This window comes from Polypterus senegalus, chromosome 16, assembly GCF_016835505.1.
Source record: "Polypterus senegalus isolate Bchr_013 chromosome 16, ASM1683550v1, whole genome shotgun sequence".
Lineage (NCBI taxonomy): Eukaryota > Metazoa > Chordata > Cladistia > Polypteriformes > Polypteridae > Polypterus > Polypterus senegalus.
The window spans coordinates 1,494,520-1,521,618 of NC_053169.1; the positions used below are offsets into that span (position 1 = coordinate 1,494,520).

The window sequence follows — 27,099 nt, forward strand, 5'->3', positions numbered from 1 at the left end:
TCCAGCTTCTTCTCCTGTCCATATCTCAGCTCCATACATCACTGGTGGTCTTAAAAGCTTCACCTTCAACTTTCACCTTAATTCTTCAATCAAACAAAACTCTCCTGCTACCTTCTCCCTGTTGCTCCATCCACAATGCACTCTGTGGCTTATCTCAGCATCGAGGTGTCCATCTTGGTCTACCGGTGATCCTCGATATTTAAATTTATCAACTCCCCACATTCTACAGGGGGCACCATCAAGAACATCCTGACCAGCTACATCACTGTCGGGCTGGGGTACCATGACATCTCTAAACCATAAGGTCATACAAGGGATAGTGCACGCAGCAGAAAAGATCAATGGGACCATCCTGCCCAGCTTTAAAGAACCTCACCTCCATCTTGTAGAAGGTACAGTGGCGATCCGAACCAGTTCTGACAGGTTCTAGCTCTTGGTGGTCTGGACTCTGACCCCCTGACCCCCACGCCCTCAGATCTGCTCCTAGTAGCTTATTCATATGCAGTCTATTTGTCACACTTGTCACTACTATTGTTGTTATTATTTATTAATTACTGTCTATTTCAAATTATTCCCATCTAGTTACTTTCCTATTATTTATAGTGCAGTAAAGTTCTTTACTTGTCCTGCCCTCGTCCGTGTTTATGTGTACGTTGCACCACGGTGGTCCTGTTATCTCGCGTCACTGTATGCTACAATATGCTGTATGGATGGTATGACAATAAAGCCACTTGACTTGAACGGTAATAATTGTTAGTAAATCTAATAATGACCATCTTAGTTAAACAAACTAAGAGGGATATAGAAAAAAAAAAACATACTTCTGTCGCGGCCGAAAAGAAAGATGGAAATCAGTCATAGGGTGCTAAAGTTATCTGTAATATAATCATCATATAGCGCCGTAACCTGTGGGATTCTCGCAAGACGTTTGTAACTCTGTACATCATGTTAAGATCTGTGGTGGTCCTACAGTTTTGGGGCCCTGAAGCTTGAACTGTTATGTGGGCCCTTTTCACAACCCGCAATGGGGACCACTGATATCTTCTTCAATGGGTTTTTCACAATGGATCACCATACAGTTTTTAAGAATTTAACCACTACATCTCAAATTTTGATTGAAATTGCTGTACTGAATTGCACCATATTATTTATCTTTTTTTAAACCCTTCTCATACAGATTAAAATCACTTCTGTGGACCAGCTTCATTAGTTTCATTGTGAATCTGTCCATGCATAAGATTGTATGTTATTATAGGCTTACATTTCCTTTGATTAGAATTATAGATTTTGTTCTGACTGTATTTGATATAAACATTGTAAGGTATGTTGTAAAAAAACACATTAAAATGTATGCATTTATCGTCCATAGCGTTTATACGCTCGTGCCAAGGGAACAGAGCGCATTCTGGAAGTTGTAGTCACGTTAGTGGGGCGGAAAACTACACTTCCCATCGCCCCTCACCAAACGGCGCATGCGCGAGTCTTCTCGGCGGCCGTCAAGCGCTAATCGTAATAGGGCTGCCGTGCTGCTTCAGTCTAGCCAGTCTGTTGTGAGGCGAGGCGCTCATCTTTAGTCAGAGGGGTTTCAAGTTTCCATGTGATCGGAACGTTCAGCGGGACTTCACAAATTAGCTGCACCCCTTTCCCCGTTATCTTCTTTTCTGAATCGGAGTAAAGGGCAGGCTTTGCCGAAAGTGTCTCTTCAACCAGGAATGTTTCCACTTGACTCATCGTTTTTCAGCGCTTGATCGGTGGGAGTGAAAAAAAAACAGGAGGATCTTTCTGTCAGGAGCTCGGCGAAAGGCAACCGCGAGGCAAAGGGTTTAGGTAGACCTGTTTGTAGTGGAAAAGTTGTATTTTAGGATCTACGGAGGCGGCTTAGCGGGTGTGACACGGATCACTTGCCCTTCCCTTTCATTCATACACCGCGTTCCTGACCCTGATCACGAGCACTTTCCTGCTTTGCCCTCGGCTGGATTCGTCTGATGCTGCGAGCAGCCAGCGGTGCTTTTTAACTTTGAAGCGGACGTTCCTAAGAAGTTTATTATTAATAATTTTATTCCCCGTGCTAACGTGGACGTCGTATTTGGATGAATTTCCTCCACGCCTGGAACCGGGGCAGTTTGTAAGGAAGGGGCTCCTCTTGTACCAGCGCCAGCTGTCTGCATTTGTCTCCCCAATTCGCCTCCTCCGTTTGCGCGATGCTGCCTTGCCTGGGGAAGCTCATGCGGCCCACCTTCTCCTTGAAGCCCGGACTTTTCTTTGGGAAGGTCCCCGTGCCTACAGCGATTCCTGTTCGCTGGGCTCAGCTGTCGCCACGCACGCATTTTGGCACCCACCCTCATAAGGAACCCATGGAGCCTTTGAACTCCCCGCAGGGCGCCCGGGAATTCATCTACAGCCTCCACCCAAGCGAGCGGAGCTGCCTCCTCCGGGAGCTGCACCGCTTTGAGTCGATCGCGATCGCACAAGGTAAGGCTTTACCGTGGGGATCATGTGAAGCACGCCGCCCGTATTCTCTAGGGGGGTCGGGGTCGCCAGGCAACGGGGGAGTGTGTGTTTTTCGGGGGGAGTGGGTTAAAAACAATCGATGGTATCGATTTGTCACCCGCTACTCCGCAGATGATGCGCGTCCTCGAAATGTCTGTGATGGGGGTATTAGTTTGAAAAGATGGGGACAGGTGACACGACGTGCTCTCCGGTACGAGGTGGGCCATCCATTCATTGCATTGGTTGGAAGAGCGCGCGCGATTGCCTGCCTGTGTAAGATCGGGTGCTCATTTGCATAAACTAAGGTGACCGAGACGAAATCATTTTTGGAATTTGAGTTATGAGCTTTTTTTTTAACCCATTGTGCCAAAAATAGGATGGGTGGATACGTTTATTGGAGTTCTTTGCCAAAGCTTAATGTTCTCCCTCACAGCTGGCTGTCGTTCCCTATTTATCGGGTCATAGCATCGTAACTTTGGGGACAGATGGGCATCGCGATTGGAATTAGAACTTTGCTCATTGGTTTACAACACTTAGCCTCGCCCACCATCAGAGTGGAGCATCAGGGCGCAAGGAGATATCTCTGCAGCCTGGAGACTCCACCCAGAAGCTCCAAATGGGTGGAGTTGCCTGCAAAGGGCACGTCAAGTGGGTGGAGTTGCCTGCAAAGGGCACGTCAAGTGGGTGGAGTTGCCTGCAAAGGGCACGTCAAGTGGGTGGAGTTGCCTGCAAAGGGCACGTCAAGTGGGTGGAGTTGCCTGCAAAGGGCACGTCAAGTGGGTGGAGTTGCCTGCAAAGGACAGGTCAAGTGGGTGGGGTTATCTTAACTTTTATCCGTGGACATGTTGCTGCCGTGTATGGACTCGCATAATGTATTGTTATCAACTGCTGTTTATTCTGACAGAGCAATCATGACAAAGGTGCTTCTGGACTTGACCATATTTATTTTCCGCAATCAACTCAGAACTCGGTCAACTCTGGTCAGCATCAACATCAGATTTCCGAGGTAAACAAGACTCGCCATAAGGTCAAGATGAGAACAGTGGAAGGTTTATCCACTTCAAATATTACAATTGAGTGTCCATGAAGTCTGCTCTACCTACCTGGAGCTCCAGGGTGGGGTCTCCAGGCTGCAGAGATACCAGACTTGCCCAGCATGGTGTGTTTCCACAACCCGTGGCCCACCTCTCGAATCTTTGGACCACCACACTCGTGTCTGCTGTCATGTTTTGCTGCCATCGGGGTCAAAAGTAAGGGAAGCAAAATGTAACTGATAAGAATGACGTATCGTGCTTCCAATCAGATTTTGTGGCTTTCTCAGACAATCGTGGAAGATGTCTAGTGAAAGAAAACAACAGCATTTATTTCTATAGCAGATTTTCATGCAAACAATGGAGCTGAGAACAAGACAAGAAACACCAATGAGGAAAGTCAGAAATGGCGTAAGCTGCCCTAATTTGGGGCGTTCATAAGAAATGTAAGGACTTCATGAGGCAGACGTACATAATAAAAAAGAATAGTTGTGTCAAACTGTATGAAATATTCAAATGTGTGCTTCAATTTAAATGCTTGAAGCCTAAATATTCTGGATAGTAATGTACATTTGTCATTGTCACCTTCTGAGACCCCCTAGTGGGCTAGTAAAAGATTCAAAATGAAAAATACCTTCAAATTTGTAATCCTTGACCTTGCAATTGTCTAAAACGACACCCCACATGCCTGTGTTTGAAATCTGTCATTTATTAGTTTCAGGGAGTACACATCTTGGAAGGCTAGGACCACCGGTAAAGAATCAAATATCAAAACTATGATCATATTCACCATCAGCCACCTCAAAATAGCCATAAAACGACACTCCGCATGCCTTTATCACTGACCCCCACTGTTATGAAGTTTTACGAAACGGAGTAACTTTGACCCCGTGTGTCCCATTGGGGGGGGCGGTTGGTGTGGCCAGCACCTCTTCAAGTCCTTCTGCTCGTTTTAGGTGACGACATTGATTGGTTTAACTCTACCATAAAGATGTATTTGCCTGCAGAAAATATGATCCAAAAATGGCAAACATGAAAATATTTTTTGGAGGTCTAGAAAGCCAGAAATAAGGGGAACCCTACAAAGCTTGATGTATTGCATAAGCAGATATCAAGATGAGTCAATTGGTGTATCATATATGGGGGTCAGGAGGCGTCAAACAAAAAAAATTCAAAGTGGTTTCCAAGCTTTCGGAAGTCATTGTCATGAACACCCAATTATATAAAAACCAGTAACGGCGCACTGCTAGAACGACAACGTGCAGCGAATACACTTGACTTCTACTTGTCATCCTCTTCCTCTGTACGTTTATCATTCGTTTGCTCAGAGGTTGATGCGCTTGCTGCTTCCTGAGCTGCTCTCTTTCTCTCCACCCTAGCTGTCCCGCTGCTTCTCTTCTCTCGTCGGCATCTTTTCGTGTTCAAACTGATTAAGTCGGTGCTTGTGTTGCAATTACTTTGTACGTTTTCTTTAATTTTTCACTTAAGCTGCCACTTTAAGTCTTCAATTTGCCTCAAGAATGATTTGAGATATGAAGAGGGAAGTGACGGCGAAGGTGGTAGGGAATGAGAACGGCGCCCATACACATGCGCCACACGGCCATCCTGCTGCCCGCTGCCAAGAGTTGATTCTACAATAAAATAAAAATAAAAAGAGTAATAACCTTGGAGGTCAATCATCACCCCGAAAGCGGATAGTAGACGTCATGTAGTGTATGTGTACCAAATTTCATGTCAATAGTTCAAACGGTTTGCGAGCTGCAGGTGATTTAAATTCCTGGACAGACAAACGGACAGTCACGGTAGCGTATTAAATATAAAGATATGAACGAATAAACAGGGTACCAAAAATAGTAATTCAAGATAAATCAGTACACACTTGCATAATGCAGCTATACTGGTAATTGAACGATAGGGGTGCAATTTAAAAGGTGGTCGGGGGCGTGCTGTGCCCCCAATCCCCCACTGAAATTACTAAAGTAATGTTCTATCCATCCATCCATCCATTTTCTAACCCGCTGAATCCGAATACAGGGTCATGGGGGTCCGCTGGAGCCAATCCCAGCCAACACAGGGCACAAGGCAGGAACTAATCCCGGGCAGGGTGCCAACCCACCGCAGAAGTAATGTTCTAATGAAGGGGATTTTTTTTTTCCTTAAATTTTTTGAAGGACACAACTCATGTAGAACATTGTAGCGGTTTGAAAAAATACCCAGCTAAGATTCACTCCACCTGTTGACGGGGATTTATTTATTTTTTTGGTGGGGACCCCCAGGAATGCACCCAGCCTCGACCCGACTCCCCCACATTCCCTCACAGAGTCCGAGTCAAAGAAGCAAATGACAATAAAACAGAAATTGACGAATGTATTAAACAACAAAGGCAGCACGGTGGCACAGTGGGTAGCGCTGCTACCTCACAGTTAGGAGACTTGGGTTCGCTTCCCGGGTCCTCCCTGCGTGGTGTCTGCATGTCCTCCCCGTGTCTGCGTGGGTTTCCTCCCACAGTCCAAAGACATGCAGGTTAGGTGCATTGGTGGTCCTGAATTGTCCCTAGTGTGTGCTTGGTGGGTGTGTGTGTGCCCTGCCCGGGGTTTATTCCTGCCTTGCACCCTGTGTTGGCTGGGATTGGCTCCAGCAGACCCCCGCGACCCTGTGTTAGGATAGAGCGGGTTGGATAATAACTGACTGACTGATTAAACAACAATAAGTGAAATCTAAATACACAAACTGAAACGATCCCACCGCAGTTCCCTTTCTGGCGAATACTTAATAAACATAAACATGAACTCGTAAGCAACAAACAACAACTACACACAATGAAGTCCATAGTGAAATGATGGAGACCGAATAATCCAGAGAAAGTAAATATAAAGAACAGTCCTACCGATATATCCTGATGATGAAGAGTGATGGGATCGGGAGTGCTTCTTCTCCGAAGGCTGACAAACAGTCCAAATCAATCTTCATGTGGCAGGCAGATACCAGACAGTCCATACACACAAACGGGAGATAATCCAGGACAAGAACAAGAATCCAAAGGCAAGGAACGGGGAGACCAAATAGACGGGTAACTCCAGACACAACACGGCCTCCCCTCTCCTTATAAAACTCGCGCTGGCCTCCTTGTCCCCAACAGCCCCTGCACCCTTGGCAGGCGTCCAATCAGAGCCACTGCAGGGACTGCTGGGAGATGGAAGTTTTTACTGCCCGGTAGCACTGCTACAATATAATCAACAAAGATGTGGCACGGGGACAGCGCTACCGCTTCTTCCCGTGTCCGCAAGCGTTTCCTCCCACAGCCCAAAGACATGCCAGTCAAGTGGACTGCTGACTGGCCCCGATGTGTGGGGGTTTCACCCTGTGATGGACTGGCACCCTGTCCACCAGTCCAGTGGTGTTTTCATTCATTGTGCCCACTGATTGCCAGGATAGTCTCGAGCTACCTCATGACCCTGCCCTGGTAAGCAGGTTTAGAAAACGGACGGATCATCGGATGCTGTAATCTGTCCTGCCCGGAGTCCCCCTCTCTTTCACAGATGGAGAAACATTCTGTCCAGTTCCAATTACAGTTTCACATTTAGCTTGAGGGAGGTTACTTCAATTTGTCGTCGTCGTCGTCGTCTTCTACTTCTTCTGTAGTTATTCTCGTTTTTACATGGGGTTGCTATTTTTCTTTTTCTTTGACTAGGCTTCTTTGTATACATCTTTTTAATTTGCTATTCTCCTCTTTTACACATCCAACAGCCACTCCGGTTAGCAAACAGATCGGCAGTAGTCCACACTACGAGCGATGGAAACGCCGCAGAGTCGCATGTGCGCCCAGCGCTGATGTCTGCCTGTCTGTACAAACGGCAGCGTGGCTGTCTGGGCTACGACATGTCACGTCACCCACACCCTTTGACCAAATGTTTAAAAAACAAAAACGTGACATCTCTCTCTTTGATGAAACCAAAAATGATCTGAAAACACTCCATCTTCAAAATCGGTTAACTGAACGTTCTGGACTTTACTCTGTATGAGTGCATTTTCAAACTTGTTTTTAAAAAAAGAATTGCAATGATGAATGGCATGGTGGCACAGTGGTAGCGCCGCTGCCTCACAGTTAGGAGACATGGGTTCGCTTCCCGGGTCCTCCCTGCGTGGAGTTTCCATGTTCTCCCCATGTCCGCGTGGGTTTCCTCCCACAGTCCAAAGACATGCAGGTGAGGTGCATTGGCGATCATGAATCATCCCTACTGTGCACTTGGTGTGTGTGCCCTGCAGTGGGCTGGCACCCTGCCCGGGGATTTGTTCCTGTCTTGCGCCCTGTGCTGGCTGGGATTGGCTCCAGCAGACCCGCCATGACCCTGTGTTAGGATATAGCAGGTTGGAAAATGACTGACTGACTAACTGCATTGATTAAGTATCTTCATCTTATTCCCTGTCACCTTTTCCCACTTCTATGTGGGTTTGATCTGTTTGCTCAACCCTCTCAAAACGGTTTGGTCCTGCACCACCACCCCAGACGGCCCTTTTCCTTGAAGTCTTCTTTTACTTTATCCATCCACTTCCATGTTGGCCGCCCCTGGACTTCCACTCCCATCACTCTTTTCCCACATATTCATGGTTTCTCCTCCTCAAGCGTCCATACCACTTCACCCTGAACTTTCTTAGGTTTCTCTCCCACTTTTGTTGTACCTCTGATTGTCTCATTTCTTATTCTGTCCTTTTTTGTCCATCTCCACATTCTCATTTCTTCCACATCCAACTTCTTCTCCTGCTCTCTCCCATTACTGGACATGTCTCAGCTCCCATACATCATTGCTGGTCTCCTTGTATCTCGGACCCTGGAGTACTGTTGTTCCCTGTACATAGTCCAATAGAAGCACTTCCGGGGTCCGGTGGAGGTCTCCTAAAATGGAGATTATAAATGCTGGTGGCACCCGCAAAACTCAACAGGACTGCACTCCAGGACTACAATTCCCACCATCCCCAGTGGGCATCTGACTGGGTATCCAAGCCCAAGGATGCCGCCATCTAATGTGAAAGGGAGGTTGTTATCTTTCCCCAGTCCTTCCATTGCACTGGATGACACGGGGACCCTTACTCCACCCGGGGTGCCATCTGTAACAACATACACGTACGACTTGTGTGAAACAGCAAAGGGACATTTTATAGACACATAGAGTATGAGTTGGGTGTAACCCGAGTTTTAAGTGACAATCACAGAGGGGGCTAAGACCCTGATCCCTGCAAATCCTAAAGATGCCCCCGGGCCTGCGCTTACCCTCTATGTGGAGTCTACACGTTCTTCCCGTTTCAGTGTTGCTTTTGTTCTCCTGTTCCAAAGACTTGTGTCTTACATTAATCGAGGACTTGAAAATGGCCCGTCGTAAATGAGCGTGTGAAGGGGGGCGCGTGCTCAGCCATGGATGTGACTGCTGCTGCAGCTGAGATAATGAAAAATTTGCTACAAAAAAATGGACACAAGAATACTTCTGAAGTGACGAATCGCCACCATAAAAATGCCTGTTAAGAGAAAATGCTGCTACCTCGATGAGGCATCTCCTGAAGACGCCTCCATTAGCTTCTTCTATTGCCATTAGGCTTTGCAGCAGATATTGTTATTGATTTAGCGAGCTTTGTTCAGCATTTGTGAATGAGAATGAAATGATGTCTCCTTGGCCGGCAAGATTAAAATCAATATCAGCCCCTGCTCATCTCTGGCACCTAGAAAGGCGAAGACACAGCAGCTCTGTCACAGTAAAGTACCGCCGACAGCAGGCTTGACACTCTCCATACATATAACTGCAGGCACGGGTCGGCCGCTGAGGCCAAATGTTTCCATCCGCCGAGGCTGAAGACTTTCAAACTCTCTCCCGATACGTCACATTCCCTGTGTTGAGTCCATTAGGGTAACCTGCTTGGTCATGTCACAATAACAGCTAAGAGACGGACTGATCTCAGCCTTTATTTACAAGATACAAGACTTTCCATAGGTCAAAAGTTTCCATGCACTTTGTTCGTATTTGGTAGCCTTGCTTTCTAATTGCTTAACTTGAATGAAACACTTAGGGGTCTTCCTCCACAAGCTTATCACAATACGTGGCGGGGATTTCCTCCTGACAGAGTTTCTTGGTGGACCTCCTCACTCGGACACGTTCTTTATGGGATTCAGGTGATGTGTCGTGTGAAGGCCACACTCGATTACTTTCACCTTGTTGTCTTTAAGCCACGGCTTTGCAGGTCTGCACAGCTTCATTGTCCTGCTTGAAGGCAAATGTTTGTAATGCCACACATCCATCTCCACAATTCTTATTTCTGCCACATCCAACTTCTTCTCCTGCTGTCCTCCCTTTACTGCTCATGTCTCAGCTCCACTCCTCATTGCTGGTCATACCACTGAGGCGTTGCTTCAGAATTTTTAGCTCATCCTCCTTCCCAATGATGCCATTTACTTTCTGAAGTGTCCCAGTCCCTTTGCCCACACAATATGGTGCAGCCACCGCTAGATGTTCATTGGCTGAAAACTCTCACCCTTCATTTTTCACAGCTAGTGGTGATCCTTATGGCCAAAGAGTTCAATTTTTGTTTCATCTAACCATAGAATACTCCTCGGAAAGGTCAGGTCTTTTCCTTAGAGATCACCTACACACCAGTGATGGGTGATTTAGGAACAGTCCTGTTCTTTTTGAACGAGTTTTTCAATCTCTTGAATCGTTTCAGTGGAACTCAATTGGAGTGCTAAAGGGCATGCATGTCCTGCGTGATGTCAACATTGTGTTTGTTGCGGTGCCTCTGGTCGACGTTTACAGTGCGTATGCCGTAACCGACTCCTATGGGTCTTGACTTATTTAATTGGCGAACAAATTACTACCCAAGAATTGGTCTGAATCTCATTTGTTTGATCCGCGAACGCAGCACTAGGTGAGAGTGAATCTAACGATTCTGATTCATTTCATTCATGAACGTGTTAGTACCTGAGAATCAGTCTACCGATCGTTGTTCATTTGATTTGTGAATGAATTGTTATGCGGGATCAGTCTAAAGTTTCTCGTTCGTTTGATTTTGAACGAGTTAGTGAGAATCAGTCTACCGATTGTTCATTTGATTTGCAAACTACAGAAGAATCAGTCTAAAGATTCTCGTTTATTTGATTTGTGAACGAGTCAGTACCTGAGAATCAGTCTATCGATTGTTCATTTGATTTGCGAACTACAGAAGAATCAGTCTAATGATTCTCGTCCGTTTGATTTATGAACAAATCATTAAAAGTTGCCCAGTTCTTATCCACTTGTGATCCTGTTTCAAAACATCTTATTTTAATTATGCATCTTAAATGTGTTATCATACTTTGAGTACGGAAACAGTACAATGGTATATGAATTACCATATTAAAAATACGGAAAGTATTCAGACCCCCTTCAATTTTTCACTCTGTTATATTGCAGCCATTTGCTCAAATCATTTAAATTAATTTTTTCCCTCATCAATGTACACACAGCACCCCATATTGACAGACAAAAAAAATAATTTTTGAAATTGTTGCAGATTTATTAAAAAAGAAAAACTGAAATATCACATGGTCCTAAGTATTCAGACCCTTTGCTCCGTATTTAGTAGAAGCCCCCTTTTGAGCTCATACAGCCAGGAGTCTTCTTGGGAAAGATGCAACACGTTTTTCACACCTGGATTTGGGGATCCTCTGCCATTCCTCCTTGCAGATCCTCTCCAGTTCTGTCAGGTTGGATGGTAAATGTTGGTGGACAGCCATTTTTAGGTCTCTCCAGAGATGCTCAATTGGGTTTAAGTCAGGGCTCTGGCTGGGCCATTCAAGAACAGTCACAGAGTTGTTGTGAAGCCACTCCTTTGTTATTTTAGCTGTGTGCTTAGGGTCATTGTCTTGTTGGAAGGTAAACCTTCGGCCCAGTCTGAGGTCCTTAGCACACTGGAGAAGGTTTTTGTCCAGGATATCCCTGTAATTGGCCGCATTCATCTTTCCCTCAATTGAAACCAGTCGTCCTGTCCCTGCAGCTGAAAAACACCCCCACAGCTTGATGCTGACACCGCCATGCTTCACTGTGGGGACTGTATTGGACAAGTGATGAGCAGTGCCTGGTTGTCTCCACACATACCGCTTAGAATTAAGGCCAAAAAGGTCTATCTTGGTCTCCTCAGACCAGAGAATCTTATTTCTCACCATCTCTGAGTCCTTCAGGTGTCTTTTAGCAAACTCCATGCGGGCTGTCCTGTGTCTTGCACTGAGGAGAGGCTTCTGACAGGTCACTCTGCCATAAAGCCCTGACTGGTGGAGGGCAGCAGTGATGGTTGACTTTCTACAACTTTCTCCCATCTCCTGACTGCATTTCTGGAGCTCCATTCCATTTAAGGATTATGGAGGCCACTGTGCTCTTGGGAACCTTAAGTGCAGCAGAAATTTTTTTGTAACCTTGGCCAGATCTGTGCCTTGCCACAATTCTGTCTCTGAGCTCTTCAGGCAGTTCCTTTGACCTCCTGATTGTCATTTGCTCTGACATGCATTGTGAGCTGTAAGGTCTTATATAGACAGGTGTGTGGCTTTCCTAATCAAGTCCAATCAGTAGAATCAAACACTGGACGCTGGACTCAAATGAAGGTGATCTCAAGGATGATCAGAAGAAATGGAAAGCACTGGAGTTAAATATAGGAGTGTCACAGCAAAGGGTCTGAATACATAGGACCATGTGATATTTCAGTTTTTTTTTTTAATAAATCGGCAACAATTTCAAAAATTCTTTTTTTTTTGTCTGTCAATATGGGGTGCTGTGTGTACATTAATGAGGAAAAAAATTAATTTAAATGATTTTAGCAAATGGCTGCAATATAACAGAGTGAAAGATTGAAGGGGGTCTGAAGACTTTCCGTACTCACTGTATATCAGCTGGTATCTCTTTAGTAGTCCTTTGGCTTTTTGTCAAGCATTCTCACTATCCTTCTGTCCATACTGCGGTCGATTGTCCTTGTCTGGTGATGTCCAGGGAGGTTGGCTTCTGTTCCATGGACCTTCAACTTCTTCATAATATTTGTAACTGTCACAAGAACATGAAGCTGCTTGGGGATTTGTCTTTAACATGCTGGTTTATCATTTTCTTTCTGATCTTTTCAGACACCTGTCTCCTTTGCTTTCTCTGGTCCGTGTTCAGTGTGGTACATACAAGGGAAATTAACCGGAAATTGGGGGGAAAAAATGTAATAACTTTTACTTACTGAAACTTTCTCCTTCAAAGTCCTCTCCATGTGAATGAATGCACTCGCCCCAACGGTTTTCCCACTGGTGGAAACATTTTTGGAATTGCTGAAGGGGGGAACGTTATCCAAGGCCTGCAGCGATTTTTCTTCAACTTCCTCCACGTTACCAAAAACGCTTTCCTTTGAGTTCTTCTTTCATATGCGGGAACAAGAAAAAGTCGCACAGAGCAAAGTTCAGGCCAGTAGGGAAGGCGGCAAGAACTCCAAGACACACAAGTCAATTCAGAAATCTCTTCAATAGTCCGACGATGATCTTCGTAAATTGCATTGCAAACTTTTTCAAGATTTTCATCATTTTAATTGTGGGAGGTCGGCCAGATCTCGGTTGATCTTCGAGTGACATTTCCCCTCGTTTGAAACGGGAAAACCACTCGTAGACCTGAGTTTGACTTAAAGCTTCCTGTCAGTTTCAGCAGCTGTTTTCCCTAAGAGAAAACAAAATTTGGCGTAGACTCGCCGTTCTTTATGATCACCCATCACAAAAATCGCAGAACACGTTTAATAAGAATCAAGAAAAACCGACAAACAATACAGAGCAACGGCACTCGGCAGACTGGCACAGAATACTGTAAGTGTGCCACACCTAGCGGCAAAATTCACAACTAAGTCGAGACTGGGCGCCAGGTACAGATTCCGGTTATTTTTGGCTACCCCCTCGTATAATTTCTTGCAGTAGGAATTTATCATTTTTCATATACCCCAACTTACTTTTCAGATAGTTTTGGTATCAGAGCACCGAGTCAGCTATTCGTACGGCACCCCTAGAGCAATTGGGCAGGTTTTGTTTAACAAAGTTTCTAATTTGAAGGTAGTGAACGAAATGTGTTGCTGGAAAGTTACATTTGGAATGTAATTGTTCGAAGGATGCGAAGATGTTGTCTGTGTACAGATCTCGAAGTGATTTAATCCCGAATGTTTGCAGGCATTAAAAATTGTGTATTTTTGAGAAGGTGGATAAAGGAGGTTCTCGTGCAGAAAAAAAATGTTTTAATAATTTGTACTTCTTGAAACTTTAGTCTCCTTCAACTCCTCTCCATCTGAATGAGTGCACTCGTCCCAACGTTTTTTTCCCACTGGTGGAAACGTTTTTGAGATTGCTGAAGAGGAACGTTGTCCAAGGCCTGCAGCGATTTTTCTTTGACTTCCTCCACGGTACAAAAAACACTTTCCTTTGAGTTCTTCTTTCATATGCGGGAAATAAAAAAAAAGTCGCACGGAGCAAAGATCAGGCGAGTAGGGAGGGCGGCAAGAACTCCGAGACACACAAGTCAATTCAGAAATCTCTTCAATAGTCCGACGACGATCTTCGTAAATTGCATTGCAGACTTTTTCAAGGTTTTCGTCATTCCTAATTGTGGAAGGTCGGCCAGATCTCGGTTGATCCTTGAGTGACATTTCCCCTCGTTTGAAACACGAAAACCACTCCGTAGACCTGCGTTTGACTTAAAGCTTCCTCTCAGTTTCAAGCATCACTACAGTTTCCCGAAGAGCAAACAAAATTGAACGCAGATTCTCCCATCACAAAAATCGCAGAACACGTTTAATAAGAACCGACAAACAATACAGAGGAACGGCACTCGGTAGACTGGCACAGAATACTGTAAATATGCTACACCTTGTGGTGAAATTCGCAACTAAGTGTAGATTGAGCGCCAGGTACAGATTCTGTTTATTTTTGGGTACCCTCTCATATGATGACACACGATGACACCAAACCGCAGAGTGATGACTTTTCTCCATTTGAATCGGTCGAATGACTGACTGCACGCCTGGTGACGTGCAATACAAATGGGGGAAAAAAAAGAAACGATTTTGGGAAAAAATCACTCAAATCCAGTTATTTAGGGTCTTTTCTAGGGGTCCCCACAAACGTGTCCAGGCCATTTTAGAAGATCTTTGTAGAATAAGCGACACTTGATCTCTTGTCACGGTTGCTTTGCTTTATACGATGACATGGTAGACCGGGGACAATGGCTTTTCATGCCAGCACTTTTCAGGGGGCACACAGCCCCTTTTTTCAAATGAGCTGTAAGGGGACCGAGTAACATTAAACCAATACAAACTATAACAGGGACGGCGGCTGCCGTGTTACAGATTTCTAGAATGTTCCGTCAGCTGCGTTTCCCTTTGGCACTGATGGCTTGCTGTGAAACTCTGTGTTCTTTGAGTCTAAAACGAACCACGTGGCTGCTTGTGGGAGGAGAGAAAGACAAGCTAGCATAATGAGGTGGACCGTGCCCTTCGACGTGACCGCCATTAACGTTGAAGCACACATTTCCTAAGGCCGCTTTGCTTGTCAAGAGTGAGGATTTCAGTCGCTCCTTCTTGGCGATGAATCGCTTGTGACAAACGCAACAAAAGGATTATCGTCCATGACTGTCAATCGTCATGAGGTCCCCTGCTGGGTAACAGAGGCCTGTGGCTGCCACTCAAATCCCAGCGGACCCCCATGGCTGACGACAACAAAGTAGGCCAGCTGTGTGATTTGTTGGGCAATTTAGGGCAGCGTGGAAAGACAAAAGGAGAAAACAAAAGGAAACAACTGAGCGGGGATGAAGGTCGGCTAACCAAGTAACAAAACGGAGGTGGAGTGGAACTGGGACCCCCCAACCCACCAGGGGTATAATCTCAATATAAAAAAAAAATCATCTGCTCTTGATTCAACACTTCACTTCCCATACATGAGGCTGGGAGACGTGAAGTTAAAGATTGCAGGCCAAAGGGGCATGAAATGGAAAATAAAACGAAAATATTCTCTTTCCTGAAATGTGCAAGGCACAAATACGCACAAAAACGCAAAACCTTGGCTGAAAATAAGACGGCTTCTAGAATTTTCTAACGCTGACAACCGTGCCACGTTTCACTTACTTTGAATGATTGTTTTTAGTTATCTTATCCACGGTGTTGCGCCCTTCAAAACAGAGGGAGGTGCAGCGGCAGACGTCACTTGGAAAAGTTCACAAATTACACACAAGGATGGCAAAAAAAATGCATAAATCTGGGAATGCTGGCACAATAATCAGTACAGACGTCTGAAAAGGTCTGAAAGTCCACGCTGGTGCAGCGAGTGTGCCGTCGCCGTTTGAAGGAAAAACGTTTCATCGATCGCATGCAGCGCATTAAAATATCGAGACCCCGTCACTTTCTGCCCACTTTATTGTGTTGTCGGTTTAATTTTAAGTGGAGAAATCTGACATTTTTTCCCACCAATCTACCCGTCATGACAAACCTGTTTTCAGAAAGCTCTGCAAATTTATTAAAAATCAAAAACTGAAATCTCTCCTTTCTAGAAGTGTTCAGAACCTTCGCTGTGGCTCTCCAAAGTGTGCTCGGGTGTCTCCCCTTTGCTCCAGTTCTCCTTGAGATGTTTCTAGAACTTGATTGGAGTCCCCTTGTGGCAAACTGAACTGACTGGACATCATTTAGAAAGGCATATGTGGACCCAAGTATGGAAAAGTCCCACAATTCACAGTGCAGGTCAGGACAAATCCCAAAATATAAGGTCTGAGGAACTCTCTGCAGACCTCTACCATCAAATTGTAGTGAGGCAGGGATCAGGCCAAGGGGAGCAAACCATTTCTTTGAGAAGAACAGTGGTCTCAGGAATTGTGAAATAGAAGAAGTTTGGAACCATCAGGATTCTTCTCAGAGTTGGTCTCCTGGCCAAATTGAGTAACAGGCCCAAGAAGGGCCTTGGTCAGGGTAAACAAGGTGAGGAATCCCAAAGGTCACTCTAAAAGCTTCAGAAGTGCCCTAAATTTACTGCACGCCATTTAGAAAGTCACACGTGTGTACCTACATATAGAAGGTCCCACCAGTCACACTGTATGTCGGGACAAAAACAAAGTCATGAAGTTCAAGGAACTCACTGGAGACCTCAGCCATCAAATGGAGGTGAGGTGTAAAGCAGGACAAGGAGATTGAAACGTCTCTAAAGGTTTGAGTGTTCACAGGAGCACAGTGGCCTCAAGAATTGTGAGGTGGAAGAAGTTTGGAATCATGAGGACTCTTCCTAGACTTGGCCGAGTAACCCAGGAAGAAGGGCTCTGGTCAGGGAGGTGACCAAGATCACAATGGTCACTCTAACAGAGCTTCAGAAGTTGAGGATGAGATGAAAGAAGAACCTGTTGGAAGGACAACCATCTCAGCAGCACCTCATCAAGCAGGTGCTTGTGGTAGAGGGGCTAGATAGAAGCCTGTCTTGAGTTTAAATGACCCCGAGAGGAAGAGGAGATAGTTTTTGTGGTCTGGTGAGACAAAAATTGAACTCTTTGGGCGGACCTCCTAGAGAAAGACCTGGCACTGCTCATCACCCTATGGTGAAGCATGGTGGTGGTGTCGTCATCATGCTGTGGGGTTGGAGGGACAGGGAGACTGGTCAGAATTGAGTGAAGGGCGAATTCAACCAAATCCAGAGACCTCAACACCTCAGAATGGGGCGACGGTTCACATTTCAGCACAATGCTGACCCAAATTGTACAGCCATGACAATGCTGGAGCAACTTCAGGACAAGTCTCTGAGTGTCCATGTGTGGAGAGGCCAGAAGATGGATGCTTACCGATGCTTTTCATCCAGCGTAATGGAACTCGAGAAGATCAGCCAGGAGGAATGAGGTCAACTGCTCAAATCTGGTTGTGCAAAGCTTGTAGAGACTTCAGAAGACTTCTTGAGCTTGGCTGTCTTAATGCATGGGCATGCTGGGCAGTTGCCCGGAGGGACCCACGAGCATAAGGGCCCCATGCTAATCTAAAGTATAAATGTTGTGACTTGCTGAGTGGTTGTGTAGGTAGGGGTCCTCAGTGCACGGCTTTGCCTGGGGGCCTATAATGCTGTTAAGATGGCCCTGGGCTTAAGGCTGCCAAAGGGGCTTTGACAAAGTACCACATTAAGGGTCTGAGTACTTCTATGAAGGAGAGATTTCAGTTTTGTACTTTTAAAAAATGTGTAGACTTTTCTGGTAACACTTTGTCACTTTGCCATTATGGGTCATTGAGTGTAGATTGATGGGCAAACATTTGAAATGAAAACCAAATCTACAACATAGTAAAGTGTGCAGAAAGTGAAGGGGTCTGAGTATTTATTTTCTAAATCCCCTGTTGTATCCCGGCCCACGTTGAGTACATAACGTGTTATTTTTGTCCCCGATTAAAACTGAGTTTGACAATGTAGGACATAATGACACGCTCCGCGTCTTCTTTCCTACTAAATTTACAGAATATCACAAATAAAACAGCTGTGCAGATTAGTTAACCGTATTTCACGCCGGCCTGCACTCTTTCACGGTGCCCTGTCCTTAAACATTCTGCCAGATGTCGACCTCTAGTCTGTGCGTCGCCCGCTCTCAAGATGCTCAGATTATTATTGGATGGCCCCCCATTAACATCCTGCTGCTGTAACGTGAGCTCCAAGGTGCTTAACCTAATGAAGCCCAAGGAGGCCTCGTCATGCAGCGATTTGCATTTTGTCATCATCCCAATAAATAAAAAGCACTTGAAGAGCACCGGAGATCTTCTGGGAAAAGGGCCGGCATCTCCACAGTAACAGCGGATTGGCATACAGTGGGCTTCTGCTGAGGGCTGCCTTTTAAACCAAGGGTGCTGGCTTCTCGCACCCCGGGGCAGATCATCAGGCACGACGTTAGCGGAGCACACCTTCAACGTAAACTGTCCAATAGCGTTATGCTGCAGGGGCTGCTGGGAGATGTAGCGCAGCTACAATCTCAATATCTACCAGTGACAGCAGTCATGTTTAACATAAGGCGCCTTCAGGTAGTATGTGGACCCCTTCAACGCTTTCATGCTTTCTTACATTGCAGCCTTCTGCACCAATCGGTTCCATTTATTTTTTCCTTTCCCCTCATCGAGCCACACTCAACACTCCCAGAATGACAAACGCAAAAGAAGAAGTTTTACAAGTAAAAAAAAAAAAATGATATGTCCCTCTGACATTTGGCTCAGGTGCATCCTGTTTTAGTGGTCATTATGGAGATGTTTGAAGCCCACCTGTGAGAGGGCCATCAATTGAGCAAAATTCCAAACCTTGGGGTCAAAGGAGAGATGGAACAGCGTGGGGCGCCGATCTGGGGAAGGCCACAGAGGAATTTCTGACCTGTCGAAGGGTCCCACAAGAACAGCGGACTCCATAATTCTTCAATGAAAGACATTTGGAAAACCCATAACTCATCCTGGAGTAAGGCACCGACTGGGCACAAATAAAGATCTGAGGGACTGTCTGCCTAGTGGTTATATAGTGCCTTCTATCTATCTATCTATCTATCTATCTATCTATCTATCTATCTATCATATAGTGCCTTTCACATCTATCTATCTATCTATCCATCCATCCATCCATCCATCCATCCATCCATCCATCCAATCCAATCCATAGTGCTTCTACATCTATCATAAAGTGCCTCTTATATAGCGCCTTTATTTATTATATAGCACCTTTATTTACCTCTGCACTATGTTGCCCCTTCCTTATTTATTATATAGTGCCTCTCACATCTCTTTGTCTATCTTTTATCTATTATATCATTTCTTTTATATTGATCTATTTATCCTTTATGTAGCGCCTTTGATGTCTGTCTGCTTTTTGTATTGCCTTTCCTAGCTATTCAAGTGCATTTTATATTTATTATACTGTATAATCGCCTTCGTAATGATCTGCCCACATTCTAGAAAGTTGATTCTGAGACATCTGCCTACATAATTCATTTCATCAGTCTTTCTACGTGTTAGCTATTATATAGTTCATTTTATATCTCTCTATATATTGTATCGCTCCTTTCATGTGTATTTTATCTTTTATATAGCGGCTCTCGTATCGATCAGTCTCTCTGGCATATCTACCTGTAGGCTTTAGCACTTATCATATCTTCACTCTGTCTTACTTATTACTATATAGTGCCTTTCCTATTTTATACAGTACAGACTTGAGGTTTGTGTGGTCCCGTCCTCCCTTATTTCTATGAGCTCCTCTTCACAGGTCCTCTTGCACTGGACTCACTGCTGGTGGTCCGTCACATCAGACTGTTTATGTGGGGTGACAGCACATCCCCTTCCAGACCCCTGACTTAGAGCATTATTGAGGCGGCTCTTCTTTATCTCCCTTCAGACTTTGCTTCTCCTTTGGGATTTTTTTTTTGTCTCATCTCTTTGTATTTTTAGGGGTTTTTATGATATGTTTGTCATTTTTAATTTTTGTCAGTTATTATTCCTTTATTGTTTGTTTTCTATTGTTTTGTTAATGCTATATGTAGTAACTCTGGGTTTGAGAAAGGCATTATAAAAATGTATTTATTATTATCTATTTTTACAGTGTCTTATTATTATATAGTGCCTTTCCTATTTATTTTATAGTGTCTTTCCTTATTATTATTATTATTATTATTATTATATAGTGCCTTTCAGTTCTCTCTGTCTGTTTTTTTTTTATTTTTTTATTTTAGTCCCAGAAGTGAGCCGCTATTCTAAACGCCCGGTCCCGTTAAGTCGAACACCTGGAGAACTGGCTGCATCACAGGGTATAGTGGAGTGGAAGCAGCACCCCCTGGTGTGGGCCTGCCTGCCCTGCAGTGCCAGTGCTTGTTGGTTGGCATGCTGTCAACTGCTTGGCTAATCGATGCGTACAGATGACACGCAGCCACCGAGGAACTGGCGTCATGGACCACCTGCTAGCATGACACACTCACAGTTTTGTTCTAATGAGTATTTTGTGTAAATGAGTCTGGGCTCTTTTCACATTACCATCCATCCATTTGCTAAACCCACTCAACCAGAGCGGGGCTGCTGGGAAGCTGAATCCCATCCCAGCAAGCTGTGTGCACAAGGCAGGAACAACATCTGGAGACACACACACACACACACACACACACACACACACTAGGGGGCCAGTTTAACATCGCCAGCCCACTTAACCTGCATGTCTTTGGACTGTGAGAGGAAACTGGACCACCAGGGAGAACACACAAACTCCACACAGGGAGACCCTCGAATGCAAACCCCAGCTACCACTGCGCCACACAAACTTAACACATTCTGAATATTTTAAAGCTTTACATTTTCACAGTATGTGAGTCTACACAGATAGGTGACATTGTGCAAGCGCTGATCATCCTGCTTCCCTAACATGTCTGCGGTTTGACATTTTATTTGTGCTCAGTAACTCAACTTACAGTGGGTGGAAGTGAAAAGAACACGAGAAACACGAAACCAGAGACTTCCACAACCTCATAACAAGCATCTGTCTATCCATCATATAGTGCCTTTCATATCTATCTATCTATCTATCTAATCTTATCTTGCCAACTACGCTATCTATCTAAGAAAGCCAGCCCCCGGACACAGACAGACACCAGAATGTCCTAAACACACACTTTTATTCTCTTCACAGCACCACAATACCTTGTCACCAACAACTGTCTCTCTTTCTTTCTTTCTTTTTCTTTCTCTCTTCCTCTGGCCTCCACTCCCCTCCTCACAAGCTGCATTTCCTTCTCCAGCTTTTCTACAGGAGGGAGGCGGCCCCTTTTATAATGACCCGGATGGGCTCCAAATGTTCCATCTGATGACACTTCCTGGTTTGGCAGAAGTGTCAGGAGAGCACCCGGAAGCACTCCAGGTGCCCCTGGGATTTCTTCCGGCAGCACTTCCTGGTGTGGTGGAAGTGCTGCCATCCAGGGGTTCCCTAACCGTCTGGGCGCCCCCTGGCGGTGGCCATGTCCTCCCATAGGGATGAGCTTCCCAGCATCCGTTCCTGTGGCCCCCAAGCAGACCCTGGCGGTGGCCCTCTCGTGGCCCAGGGGAGGTATCGTCCCTCTCATGGACCGTCCAGGCGACCCAGCAGGGTGGGGTCCCTTTTATGTCTATCCACCTATCTGTTTTACATAATTCCTTTTATTGTTATGTAGCGCCTTTCATGACTATCGATCCATTTTTATATAGTGTCCTTCATTCTTATATAGTGCCTTTCACACCTTTACATCTATTTTATATACAGTATACATATATATGTATATAGTCTTTCATTGTTATAATGTCTATCTTTCCATCTGTCTATTTTATTTTTATAGTTCCTTTCATGTCAGTCTTGTTCTTGTGTAGTGCCTTTAGGTTTGGTGCAGGTGTCTGTCATATAGTGCCTTTCACATCTGCCTGTCCATTAGATTCACCTCACACGCACTGCCAGTGTCCATCGGTGGTCTTTGGCCCGACGAGTCAATCACAGAGTGGCAGACAAACGCAGCTGAAGTCGACAAACCCAACCTCCCTCCCGAAGCCCCGCCCAGCGTGCCGTGTGATTGGCCTCCTGGCTTGTTTTGCCCAGCATGTTGCATGCGAGCGTCGACACTCCACCTGCTGGTCATTCAGCGCACTCTGCTTGGCTGCTTGTACGAATGTCCCAAAGCATTTGGAGTTGCGTGTGTGGCGTGACGCGTCTGGGATGTCTTGAACTTCTATTGACGTTTCATGTTATAAACGGACATTTGCTGCTTCTTTCCATTGTAAGTGCATTGCACATTTGCCTGTTGTTGCGTTCGAGGGCGTTTATGGCGACTCTCGCCGCTGATTCCCACAGTCGATTTATGACAATGTGATTTGGGTACCAAGATGTCCCCGAAATTCATTCCCTCCATCTGACAGATGAAGTGAGATGTTTGCTACTGTTCAACAAGTAAGACTAGAATTAATTTCATTTTAGGACACATGCAGGCAGTGTGACGTAGTGGTTAAGGTGAAGGCTCTGGACTCCCCACTACTGTCACCGTGTCACCCTGAGCAAGTCACTTCACCTGGAAAAACAAAAGAAAATGGAACCGTTTGTGTCTCAAATAAGTGGCCTTTAATAAAAGGGCTCAGCCAAATGAGTAAATGTGATAAAGGAATTTGGGAGTTTAAACGCAGGAAGCGGCTCTCCTCGATTGTCCATCTGACGCCTGCTCGTCGTAAATCCCGGGGATCGCGACCCGTGATGCACTTGGGATGTAACCAAACCCTAATGTGATTCAATTGATTTTAGTTCTCGAGACAAATGGTGTGGTCGCAAGGCACAGGTGACTCTGCTTCTGATAAGTGGGCACCACTGGGGGGGGCTTCAGGGTGTTGACTTTACTTGTAGCCCACTGCATTTTCTTTGACATTGCTGTCTAATTTTGCACCTGCCTTTAATAGACTTCTGGACATTCAATTTGAAACACCATATTGGTCTGAAACAGGGACGTGGGCAGTGGCTCACCTTGTGTGGCACAGTACAAGACGGGATTTGTTACGTGTTTAATTCCTAGCCTTTCCAGGTTTTTAATCTCATTGGGAATTTAGATGTAACATCAGGGGAGAGATGTTAGAAGGAGCCCGACCTGACAAAGAACTCCCTTCCTTCGTTGACCAAACCCTCGATACCCCAGAATGACAACATTTAGGAATTTTCTGCAAATGTATGTACCACAAATACCAGGGGTCTCCAGCCTTCCTCCCCCGAGAGCTACTTTTACAAAATGAAAATGGCCGAGAGCTCCTCATGTTTTTTTAATGTTTCCTCTAATCGCTTGTTTCAACCCAAACTAACTGGATAAGCTCGTTTTGCCTGAACATTTACATTTAACATTCAAACATCACAAAAAATATTGAGTTCACCTGCAAGTGCATTTTGTATGTCTGTGTGTGCTTTCTAGTGGGTCTCACACTATTGAATTAAAACAAAACAATGCAATTCCCAATCCACAGGCCTGACTAATTCATTTGTCATTTTGTCACATGTCACTGTGTCACTTTATTCACAGGTCCAGTTGTATGTGTGATGTGTTGATTAGTAATTCAGCGGACTGGCACTGAGGTCTATGGTGGAGTGGAGCCACTCAGGTTCACTCTTATAAAGTCATTTCAATGTTCGTCTGTCCGTCTTGTTCTGAACTTTAATTTCATGACATTGATGTCAGACTCATAGAGGTATGGAGACCCAAACAAAGCGGACATTTTCAAAGCTGCTTGGTGAAGATTCTTATAGTTGTCTGGCTCTACTAAGCTCCAGAAATGCTGTTGAGACTTTAACTGCACATTATTTTGAAGGTTTACTAATATACAAAATATAACATCCAATGTCCGTCTGTCTGTGTGTCACGAGAGAACTACTTAACAGATTTAAATCTGATTTTTTTTTTTCTATAATTTGCTTGAACATTCCGGTTGATTTTGCGACTTCTCTCATTTCACTATTGTGTTATCGTCTGCTTACCCCTTACTCTTGTCAAGTGTGTTACTGGATTGGTCCACTCCCGCACCCTAAATAATAACACACACATACACAGGTACATACACACACTCAGACCCTCACCACAACAGCACCCTACGAATGACACACACAGCTGTCTAACTTTTAGTACTTTAAACCACACAAGTGCTATAAGAATAACGCAGCACTCAAGAGACTTATTTATAATCTGCACAAACAACGTACGATGTTTTAAATAGATATCAGACCTAAATATTACTTTTGGTTTCCAAGAAAATATTCAAACATGCAAAGGCTCAGCGTCCTTGACTATAGGCCGTTTATCAGCCAAGAATGCCTTACTTGATGTCCTGTTCCCTAATATTGAGTGTAGCTCTCACCCTCAGCCTTAATAAACCTCGTAGCACAGAGGGTATGGGAAATCTCCAGCTGCACCAGGTGCTCAAGGAAATCTACCTCATTATTTCAATCACTTTAGACATTAAGACAAAGCATAGAAAGATGAAAACAAGTTAATATTTATTAAAGAACAATAGTAAGCAATTGAAAATAAGATTGATAGTAAAGTCTAGATAAAATAGTCTTAAAAAAAGCTTACTGAAAGGAATCGGTGATGTCAAGGATGAATGTCCCAGGGCAGCATTTGATTTAGCAATCGATGTTCATGAAAATGCCGCTCACTGGCAATCGGATGAAAACTGGTCATACGTGTCTTTGTTTTCTTTTCTGATGTCGCTTTTCCGTCGTCGCTGTTTTCCTTCTGATGTTGCTTTCAAATGAGACATATTTATTATAAAGTTTCATGCCATGGTTTCACAATACATGATTGTTGCATGCACCTGATTGGCTGGCTGTCAATATGATGGATGAATTTTGCTCAAACTCTTTAATCTCTCTTTTCTCAGATAATAAAGTTTTTTTTGATGTTGCCTAAAATATCGGCATTTCCTCCTTTCCCAGGCTGTACAGGAAATTGTTGTCCCGGATGTCCATCCATGAAGTAATCAATAGCCTGAGGTATCGGCTCAGTCTTCCTTTCCCAGGCTCTAAAACCATTTTAGCACTGCGCTGTGAACAACTGTTATAAAAGTGAGGTGTAAGGAAAGAGGATATGTCTTTTTTATTATGATGCCTATACTAGTGTCCTGCATCTGAATTCATCAAAATATAATAATACAAATCTAGAGAATAAATTGTAGATTTTATACACCATGACAACTATGTATCATAGTTTGCTTGCGTCACCGATGTATTTGCGCGAATCCGAGAAACATGCAGCGTACTGATGGAAGGGGGCGGGGCCCTCCTCACTCACGCTGCAGCCTTTAGCGTGTACCTTAACTCCTCTTAGCTAGCGAATGAGAGAACAGTTGAATTTAGCTTTGTCTGATATTTAAAATAAAGTGTTACTGAGGTCTTGATGAGTTCGAGTCCGGATATTCTCTTAAGTGTATTCCGCATTGAAAAGACAGATTGCAATTCAGATTGTGGATCGTGATATGATTTTTTGGAAAGATCGCACAGCCCGCATTTGACTAATCAAGTTTTCAAATTTATGTAGGATTCCTTAACCCTTTAGCAAGCCACTTGAAAAGGGGTTGCGCAACGTGTTGGAGACCCCTGACAAATACTCGCGTATAAGTCGGGTCCTGAAGCCTGAAAAATCGTTTATGAAATCGGACGCCGACTTATACGCCCGTTCAAAAATACGACACTTAATTTTTTAATTTTTTTTTTTTCATCTTCTTGCCTCCTCCAATCTCGCATCAGTTTCTCGGACACCTTGAATTTTGTTCCAGCAGCACAGTTACCAATTTCTTTTGCCACTTCAGCGAGTTTTCATTTCAAACCAGCTTCATATTTTCTTCTGATCAAACGCTCCATTGTAAATAAGGGATGTTCTTACGATAAAGGTGTATAAGGGTGTGAGATACAAAAAACAGTGCAAACGTCGCTTCAGAATACTTCGGGTATTACTGTGTGGACACATAGGCACAATACAAAAAGGCCGTGTGCTCCGTGGTTACTCTGTCAGGTGGCCGTTAGCATATCATAATCTCTTGGACCAATAACGTGAGTTTTCCATGTTCCACTTATACGACGGACATTATAAAATACCGGAAATTATCAAGACGGTAAAATCAAGTCCCAACCAATAATATCCCTTTGCCTCAAGTATTCAGACCCTTCACTCTGTACTTCACTGTGATGGCCATTCCAGTTAGAAATCTTCATGGGTTTGACGTGAAATTTTTCCCACACCTGGAATTGGGGAGTTTCTGCCCTTCTTTTCTGTAGATCCCATCAAACTCCTGATCAGGTTGGATGGAGACCATTGGTGGACAGCTACTTTCGGGTCTCTCCAGAGATGTTTAGTCGGGTTCAAATCCAGGCTCTGGCTGGGTCATTCAAAGACATTCTCAGAGTTGTCCCTAAGCCACTCCTGTGTTGCCTTTGCTTTGTGACCTTTCAGGCCAGTCTGAGGTCCAGAGAGCTCCGGAGCAGCTTTTGACTGAGGGTATCTCAGCACTTTGCTCCATTCAGCTCTTTTCCTCTTCCCTGTTCTGTCTCCAATTCCCTGATGCCACCATAGAAGGAGCTTTGGATCTCCATTGGAAGCGATGCCATAGGAGATGGCCAATTTTTACACATATCGGGCCTCGGTGGCCCCGTTCTGGGAGTTTTGTGTTCTACTACTTGGTGGCTCATAGACGTTTCTGGGGCAGATCCACCAGACCAGAAATATCACACAGTGACTTGTGGTAACAGAGGACAGTGCCACGTTCCAAGTGGCTGAGCTCTTCAGCGTGACCTGGTAATGGAGATTGCATGGCTTTGTGTCGATCTGATGCACCTGTGAACTATGAGACCCCTGAACTCGGTCGTTTGGAGGGGCATTCACAGACTTTTGGCCATACAGTGTATGCTAATTTTATTTGTGATTTAAAAGAATTGTCATTTTAGCGTGATGAAGAACTTGTTTAACGAGGTTTCTTCTTATCTTTTCTAGAGAAACTTGAAATGGCACCACCGTCGTCTGCTCAGTTGAGATATGGTAAGATGTTTTTATCAATGTGA

At 44.6% G+C, this 27,099-nt stretch overlaps 1 protein-coding gene across 1 annotated transcript; it reads left to right on the top strand.

The window, feature by feature from the left end:
• Positions 1-1,467: 1,467 nt before the first annotated feature.
• LOC120516943 (transmembrane protein 65-like) lies at positions 1,468-27,099 on the top strand. Its single transcript, XM_039738984.1, has 3 exons — positions 1,468-2,472; positions 20,243-20,317; positions 27,032-27,099. The coding sequence occupies exons 1-3, from the start codon at positions 2,202-2,204 to the stop codon at positions 27,097-27,099; spliced, it is 414 nt and encodes a 137-aa protein (XP_039594918.1). The 5' UTR covers positions 1,468-2,201.